Source organism: Papilio machaon, chromosome 25, assembly GCF_912999745.1.
Source record: "Papilio machaon chromosome 25, ilPapMach1.1, whole genome shotgun sequence".
Lineage (NCBI taxonomy): Eukaryota > Metazoa > Arthropoda > Insecta > Lepidoptera > Papilionidae > Papilio > Papilio machaon.
The window spans coordinates 3516264-3526124 of NC_060010.1; the positions used below are offsets into that span (position 1 = coordinate 3516264).

A 9861-nucleotide genomic window follows, 5' to 3' on the forward strand; every position below is an offset into this window, starting at 1 on the left:
AAGGCAAAGCACGCTTAACAGAGCACCCCATTATTGTAACTACCGGTATTCAATAATATCCGCAATGTTCGATTGATAAACGGAAGTGTTGACAGTCATTGAAGAGTAAAGAGTAACAATATTCTAATCACAAGCATGTTTAATTTATTTATAAACAATAGCATGTGATATTCTATTGGATATTTGGAGACGCCTGTCTTTAAAATAGGATCTGACACCAAATCAAAAGCCATGGTAAAATGGAGGTTAAAACAACCACACGAAAAAGTTACCTTCATTTTGTTTCAGCAAAAACAATATCAATGTCAGCCGTTATTGAATCAAAAAATTAATTTAATTTCTATAATTTCTTCTAAAATAATAATCCAGATTATATAAGTTAAAAATAGAAACCGTTTAGGAACTTACTATTTTTATTTCAATAGTGATACAAAAACAAAACATACATATTTGTTTGAAAATATTATGAGAAAGTTATTATTATAGTTACTACAGTTCGCATAAATGTTGAAGTTTATTTTTATAAAGTTATTGTGAAAATTCCATCTTTATCTCGCGCAATGATGATATAAATCAAGTATGATAAAATCAATGTCAATTGCTTCATAACAAGCGCTGCATTAAGGCAGCAAAGAGGTCGCCCTGTGAGAAATATACAGAGCACCATTCTTACGCGAGTGCTAGTGCGGTATAGACAACGGCAGGAATAATAATGCTGTAACAAATTAAAAAGTGGAGATTATAAAATGGCCAACCAGATCTGGACACCTCCCGATATAAGCAACATCTGCGGAGAATCAACGGCGCCTATTCGACAATGTTCCGAAGCTGGCTTCATGTTTTTGGCACTAGTTGCTCGACTGTTTGGAAAATCAATTGACTCAAAGTACAATATTCAAACCAATCCTTTTGCAAAATATCAACAAGATGGTTACCTTAATGGCTACGCTTTCGATGCACACGCAAAAGGAGAGTTCAATTTAGGAGTCACTAAACCAGGACAGGATACATTTGCCAATAATTTCGGAGCAGAAACACCAAGAAGTGGAGCAGGAATGGATTCAAATTTGTATGGGTATAAACAGGAATATACTAAAAATTACAACGCTGAACAACCGTACACTGGGACTCAAAGTTACACGACGGCAGATTTTTATACAGGACAAGAATTCGAGTATGAGTCAAAATCTTTTGCCAATCCCTTTGGACCGTATTATATAGGAATACAAGGCTACAACGAACATCATGGTTACGACAGTGAATCAGATTATTCAAACAAAGTGCTACTACAAGAAACGAAGGAAAAGAAAAGAAGAAGAAAAAGGAACACTGCCGAAGAATACGATTTTATAATTGTAGGCGCGGGATCAGCGGGATGTGTAGTTGCTAATCGATTATCTGAAGTTAAAAAATGGAAGGTAATTTCGTTTTCTTTGATTCTACTTCTGAGCCTTTTCTGCATTATTTAGAATTCTTTTGTTTGTTTTAAAATCTAATAACAAGAATCAAACCAGAGCTATTCTGTTTCACAACCTTCGATAGAAACGTTTTCACTCTAAACTGTAGCTAAGAATTTTATGTTTTTTATATTATAGTTATTGAGTTCAGAAAGTTTTTGTTAGAATTATAAGTGAAATCTCAACATGTTATCATAACCAGTCACGCCACAGGGTTATGAAAATTATGAAATGACCCAATTAATAGCAAACAATAACATACAATGCGGCAATTACAACATGCAACTTAAGTTTCTATCTATTGTCACGTACATTGCTTGTCTTTTCTAAGCTTTTTTATCTCACTATCAATAGGCTGTTTTATACATGAATAATTATTTATAAAATATCGGTTTTGTTATATTGGTTTATATTTTTAATTTGAAGGCTAACAAGTTTCAACCAATAAATCTGACATATGACTAGGAAACTCCAATATACTCGTAGAATATTATCGAATCTCATCTAATTCCTCAAAAACAGTCAACATGAGAGAAAGGCAGATGAAAAATGATTTCTTGCATTAGGAATCTTAAATTACAGATTAATCTGATACCATAATACGAATAAGCCGTTCAAAAGATCTACCAACATTTTCACTTAGTAATCTATAATAACTAACCTTATTGTTTTATTGTGCACAATTCTTTTATAGGTTTTCTTGTCTTGGGAGAATTCTAAGTAATGGTTCTTGAGAACAATGTTAAATTTTCCATTTTGTGCTATGAGCACATACTTCCAGTATCGTGGGAACATTTTCCTTTTCGCTAGTTATATTATTAATGTTGTTCCTATGGGAAACGATAGCTTAGAGATCATAAATGCACTATTTTGACACTTAGTTACATGTCGATAAAGTCGATTTTTGAATAAATTTCAACACCGATAACCAATTGTCGCAAACCAACAACTAAACCGATTTCAAATTTCACTCCTTGAAAAATAGGGCAGATTACAATTAATGAATAAGCTAACGCTTAAGATGGTGTAGTCTTTCTTAGTTTTCTTGACTGAAATATCTTTATTTAAATACTAAGAGTTGACTTTCTTCAGACAAAATTAAAAAAATATAGCCTATATCACTCTGAGATATTAAGAGATATGAGAGTGTAGCTTCGCAACAGCAAAAGAATTTTTCAAATCGGTTCAGTAATTTCGGAGCCTTTTCAATTCAGATAAACCAACAAATAAACAAATCTTTCCTCTTTATAAATATTAGTACAGATTGTTACCTAATAATTCAAAGAGACTTGAATTTTGACGTAGGAAATTCACTGTTAAAGGTACTAAGACAAGGACTATTCATATAGATTTCCTTTAATCGTCTTCGATATGCTTAGTATGGCATATGGCATACAGTCTTGCGGTAATTCATGTTAATTTTTCTTAAGATATTGTTACTGGAAGCCGGGCCAGAAGAACCTGACGTCACGAGCGTGCCAAGTTTCGCACCTACATTAGGCAGTTCAAGTATTGACTGGATGTATCGTACGCAACCAGAAGAACTAACATGTCGAGCGCAGAGAGGTCAAACTTGCGCCTGGTTCAGGTAAAAATATAATAAATAGAGACACTATTATGTTCTATATATAGATTTATACACGTAAGTAAATATAGATCATTTTTTACATCGAAGATATGGAATACTTTTTAACATTAAAAGTTACTTTGATTAGTTATTGACTTACATTGCTTTGAACATTTTTTTAATTTAAAAGATATTTGGATTACATTAAAAATATATCTGTTCATATTCGTAGCTTAGATTGTGAAAATTGCTTTTCTTGAATAGAATTAGATTTTTATTGGATAGTGTATATTTGTTTTTTTTTTCTAATTATGTTATTCATGGTTTTCAGAGGAAAATCGATGGGCGGTTCAAGTGCTATTAATTATATGGTTTATATGAGAGGAAACAAAAGAGATTATGATACATGGGCGGAAATGGAAAACTACGGATGGAGTTATCAGGATGTAAGTTTTATCTGGAAGTTATTGTTTTAATGGCAATAATTTTCAAATACTTAATTAGGTACAATGATATTTATCGTTTAAAAATATCTTTCAATAAATCTCTCGTGGTTTCTGTTTAGCTTCCTCCTAAGCTACGAAATAGATTTAAGAATGGTTTTACAAATAAACGGGAGGTTCTCAGGGAAGGTTATGTACATATTTTTGTCACCCAGTTAAAGCCATTGCTGGTAGCTATTTTTTAACATAGGAGAAGGGGGAAAACGAGCAGCAGATCGTCTAATGCTAATTGATCCGATGCCAATCAACATCCGCAATGCCAAGAGAATAATGGCAGATTCTTCACGGTGTTTAAGGGAGTAGTGTGTTCTATTGTGGAGGCCTATAAGTCGTTACTCTTTGAAAATACCGCCGATTACAGAGTATTCTACAACGCGGCTAGCTTAATAAAACTTCCAATAATAAATAAAAGAATATCTGCCATATACCATGCCTCTAAAGCTTACTCGTATGTATAGGTATACTGTATTATCAATCTGCCTATTGGTGAAATACAAGCGTTCAATTAATATAATCCCTTGTCATAGATTGTCTGGTTGCAGAAACTATATGCATTCAAGTTATCCGATTAACATGCGTACATCTACTGTAACTAACAGGACAAAACACCTTTGAAGGTGTTAAGTTTTGCTTTACACATTTAACTAACCAAATAGATATTAATTTGAAAAATCTCATGGCTAACAACATGAACTAATATTATTACAGCTTAAGAAAAGTATACTAAAAGGAGCCAATTGGATACCAGCGCAGGGACTGTTTAGTCCGTCTCTGCATACGCTGAGTTGGCCACTTTTACCACATTTCTCTTTAAATTATTTTCATATATACGAGTATGTGTTGTGATTTTCTTCTCTTGTATCTATGTGGTATTAAATGAGTTTCTTTCTTTCTTTAAAATTACATTTAAGATTGTTTTATAAAACGTCATACATTGGTTGGGAAGTAACTGTGATACTTCATATTAACATATTAACATATTGGGGAATAGGAAATACGTTAATCATTTCTGTAATTTTCCAGGTATTGCCTTATTTCAAGAAATCAGAAAATAACCAAGACATTGAAGCTCATAACATTCACTACCATTCAACAAGTGGCCCATTAAATGTCGAGAGATTTCCTTACACAGATCTGAATACACTAATGTTGGTGCAAGCTTTCAAAGAAACAGGACTTGGTGTTACAGACTTTAATGCAGAAAATCAAATTGGAACTGATATAGGACAATCTACAGCTAAAGATGGGGAAAGGATGTCTACTAATGCGGCATTTATACGACCGATTAGAGGGAAACGACCCAATTTGACAGTAATAACTAATGCACACGTAACAAAACTTATTATTGATCCTATTACTAAAAGTACGTCAGGTGTTTATTATATAAAGGACGGAGTTACGCAGGCTGTTTATAGTCGAATGGAAGTGATTTTAAGTGCCGGAGCTCTTAACTCTCCCAAAATTTTAATGCTATCAGGAATTGGCCCGAAGGAACACTTGGAAAGTTTGCGTATACCGGTCTTAGCTAATCTTCAAGTAGGTCGTAACCTACAAGATCATGTAACAACAGACGTACTAATTATAGAATTATCAAATAAAACCTCCACCCTTGTAAGTGGTAACCAATTATTGGATGAAGTTACAAAATATAAACAACAACATGGTACAAAACGTGGACCCTTGGCTGCTACGGGTTCTTTAAATGGAATTGCTTTTATAAAAACCGAATACGCGAAGGAAAATGCGCCTGACATACAATTTCATTTTGACGGTGTTAACGTTCAAGATATATATAATGATCCAACTTCTTATTTAGCTTCGAGAATCTTACCCTTATCTTTTTATAATGGCTTAGCTGCTAGACCTTTATTATTAACTCCCGAAAGCAGAGGTTATATATTACTGAACCATACAGATCCAGTTTTTGGACAACCATTAATTTATTCAGGATTTTTCACATCTAAAAACGATATAAAAACACTTATTGCTGGTATGAGGTATGCAGTAAAATTAGAAAATACAGAAGCATTCAGGCGAAGCGGTGCTAGATTTAAGAGAACACAAATTAAAGGTTGCGAACAATTCTTGTGGGGAACTGATGAATATTTTGTTTGTCTTCTAATGCTTTATACTTCAACTATATATCATCCAGTGGGTACTTGTAAAATGGGTCCTGTATGGGATCGAGAAGCAGTTGTAAATCATAGACTAAAAGTTTATGAGATAGATAAGTTGAGAGTTATTGATGCTTCCATTATGCCAAAAATCGTCAGAGGTAATACTAATGCTCCAACTATAATGATTGCTGAGAAAGCTAGTGATATAATCAAAGAGGAATGGTTATATGAAAAATGAAGTAAGAAATTGATGCTCCATATTAGAATAAGATAGTAGAGATAATAGAAATTTTAGAAATGGCCGTGCTAATTTACAGCTATTTTTGAAGCTAACATATGTATATGTTTATATAGAATATATGTAATTGTTTAATTCAACCTTTGGAAAAGAAGGACAATAGGATTTCAAAGGAACAACGATGGAGTTAAATTGAGTAACGAGTACATAGTTTTCCTGGAAGTAACAGATATTTTATTGATATGTCCATTAATATAATTTTAAATTATAATGTGCCACAGGATATAAGAGTTTTTTTATAATTTTTAATACCTTAATTTTAAATAAAATAATTATAGTAGTTATAACAAACTTCTTACTTTTGTACTTTCTTATAAGTGATATTTCGAATGGAGAATGTTTGTTTATAATAAATATTTTTTCACTGACATGCTTTTGAATTCTGTTCCTCTCGTTTTATTTTAATAAAACAATAAGGATTTTTTTAAAGTTTATTTTATTTATTCTTCTATGTCTCGTAGTTGTAGCGATGGTGGTCACAATACGTGTGCGTATCGCAGGCCAAATTCTAGACCTCTTCTCTTATCCACCTTTTTCTAAAAATAGAAAGGGAAAGTGTATTTGTCGTATAAAGGAAAATATGGGACGGCGAAATATCCTTTTTCTGAATGTCCCCTTCTGTGTCGATAAAAGGTAGGCAACGTATTTGCAAATACGGTTATCTATGGGCAGTGGATACTTCGCTATTGTGGCGAAATTAGGTAGCCGCATGCTTTCTTACCACCTCATACTGTGAAAAAGAAAGTTTCATTTATACTAACAATGAAGTATTGTAACATTATCTAAGATAATTTAAAAATGTTTCCAGTATCTAACGATGTTTTTCCACATCATCGTTTCCCACGTCTAAGCTGTAACAGAACACTTAGTGAGTGATTTATAGGTTCCGTCCTCGCGAGTTTATATCCATTTTGTGCTGCGAAGAAAGGAGGTTTAGTGGGAAAATTTATCTATAAATCTTAATATATCGTTTAAATTCTAAGTCTGAATATGAATTATTAACTCCGTTTGGATCAGGAAGATTCTAAGTCTTCTGCTCGCATAATCATATAAATATGAATTATTCGATTCATACGTATTTTTTGTTTAATGTGAATTAATACCAATAATAGCAAGCATCAAATGCACAAACATGCGTACCAAAATATATTGTTATCCTTGTTTTTCTCAAAGATAATAAAATCTCTGTCACTTAGCACTTTATTCTACGAACGTCCCGACATTTGAATGTGACGATAAGAACAACTTTGTAAAAACATAATGTTATCATCAGTAGTTTTTAATCGAGTTGGTAAAATTTTGTTACAAATAAATCTATAGTAATATTTAAAAGTTCTATTAATATCTATTTTATTTTCAAGACAGAACGTATAATATACAAATATTAAGTACGATATTATATCAAAAATATAAAATTTTAAAAAATAGTAAAACTAATATGAGAGTAATAATAAAACGATATAAACTCGATGCTCCCAGATATCAGTCCAATATGCACCACTGACCAAATGTTCGCAATTAGGATATATGTTTTTAGCACTATTTGCTCGTCTATGCAACGCATATTTGGATAACCAATTTTCGATATAGATTCGATGATGTGTTATGAAAAAATCTAAACAAATGGTGACTGAAAATTTCTGTAAAATTAAAATTATAAAATAAAGTTAGTATACCAAATTAGAAACGTATCAATGTACCAATCATAACTTGCTATTAATAACCAAATTACTTCAGACTTTGCCACTAAGATTGAAGAAATTTAATAATGAAAATAAAATACAAAAGAAATACTATTTAATCACAATAGGTGCAGGATCTGCGAGTTCTGTTGTTGCTTATATTTGGAGTACAAAAGTGAAAGATGACTCTTTTATTTTCCTCTATCTGTATTAAATGATCTATATTGATTGAACGTCGGTGGCTCAGGGGTTAAGCGCTTGACTTGCGATTTGCAGGTCAAGTGTTCGAATCTTTTCATGTACCAATGTGTTTTTCAATTTGTATATGTACATTTATCTTGCGAATATCTGAGAAGAAATTCAAAGATGTGTGTTAAGTCAACGAACCAGCACAGCGTGGTTTGACTATGTCCTAGTCACCCCTAACTTAGATATGCTCCGAGGCCCTCTGCGAGCTATAGTAAGCTGATTATGAGGATGACCATCGACAAATTGAAATATAAATAGAAAAATAAATAGACGCGACAAGTAAAATAAATAAAATATATATGAAATAATATTTATAGAAGATACTTTATACCCTTAAGAGCTTCGCTGTGAACGTAATAAAACAGTTGGTGAGTGATTTATTGGTTCCGTCGTTGTGATTTAGTGTCTATTGTGCGGTATTAAGAGAGGTAGAGTTCAGTGTGAAAATTTAGTACCACAAATATACAACAACATTGTTACCAAAAAAGTAACTAGTGACAAGTATCGGTACATCTTATCTTACTTTTTACTAATGTTAGAAATGCGAATGTTAGCATGGATGGATGGATGGATGTTTGTCAGAAGGTATCTTCAGAACGGCTCAACGGATCTCGATGAAATTTGACATAGATGTAGATAATATTCTGGAAGAACACATAAAAAAAAAACAGTATTTATTTCAAGTAAATCTTTACAATTTACACATGGGCTACTTATAAAGGTTTTCTTTGATTCCGCGCGGATGGAGTCGCGGGCGACAGCTAGTAGTATTATAAATATCGAATAGTGAAATTACTGTTAAGATACGAACTGATTTACCCTAAAACTTCATTTAACTGACAGTTACATAAGTTACATCGCATACGAAATTTCAATGATTTCTTCTAGCATCTTTTATGACTACTTACTTTGGGTGTTTTTTTGACCGATTGATCGATAGGTTGATTGGCCCAACGGGATACATTTCCCATTGGGTGGATTGAATCCATAGAATAAAGAAGAAGATCCAATTGGGCCGATGGGATAGGTAGGCTGATCGGCCCAATAGAAAACACCCTTGGGTTGTCATTGACGTAAGATACACATGAAAACTATGTTATTATTTTTATTCTCTTGATCTTCTCACTTTGAAAATAGACGACGGTATTCCGTGTCTTAATTTCAATCTAGATTGCTTTCGACCAGTGCAAAGGGCAATATTAATACCGTTTATTGGCACCCCAAACGTACATAAGTCTATTGAATTGTTAATAACGCCGTTTGTAGCTTTGAAATTCCGTCAAATGGTCGCTTAATGACAAAGTCAGGTCGAACATGAACTTATAGTGCGACAAGCTTATATGACCCGGTGGGTATAAGTGAAACTAAATTATAATAGCTTATGAACGCTCACTATTATCATCAAATAAGGAGCCTCTGATCCTTGTCGGACTAATAGCTGTGTTGTTAGCTTTTACAGGTTATCAGACAGAATTAAACGACAAATAAGTTTATCCTTCTATAGTTTCTACGCAAAGGTAACCTGGAAAAATCGACTTTGAAAAGTATGGCAAAGCTTCAGTATAAGGCCCTTCGTTCACAAGGCGATGTAAATTTTCGATCCTGTCGATTTTGTTTGTTAAGTGACTTACGCAATACAATGCCATGGAGTTTCGTACACTGACACACGTCGACATTTCTATATTTTATCACCAAAGTCAGTCGCTCGCTGTTTGAAACGCAAACGCAAGAGTAAGAAGAAGTGGCAGTGTAAGTGCTAGTGGTATAGTCCCAAGTGTCAGTGACTGGGTGCGTGCAAATACCTCAAAGTCGTTAATAAAACCATTGTGAAATTGTCAAAGCATTTTTCTCTATCCCATAACCCACGTTGCGTAACAATATTGGAACTGTTGTAAATAATAAATGATAGCTTTCTTACAAGATGTTATAAGTAGCAAAAATATCCACCAAGTTTTCAAACTTACATTTATTGAACACCGAAGAAACAT

The 9861-nt window shown here is 33.0% G+C and overlaps 1 protein-coding gene across 1 annotated transcript; it reads left to right on the forward strand.

Annotated features, from left to right (window-relative positions):
• The first annotated feature begins 613 nt into the window (after positions 1–613).
• On the forward strand, positions 614–5924 carry LOC106718298 (glucose dehydrogenase [FAD, quinone]). The gene is made up of 4 exons (XM_014512348.2): positions 614–1418; positions 2888–3045; positions 3356–3470; positions 4551–5924. Exons 1-4 carry the CDS (start codon positions 747–749, stop codon positions 5880–5882), a joined length of 2277 nt encoding a protein of 758 aa, XP_014367834.2. The 5' UTR covers positions 614–746; the 3' UTR covers positions 5883–5924.
• The last annotated feature ends 3937 nt before the right edge of the window (positions 5925–9861 follow it).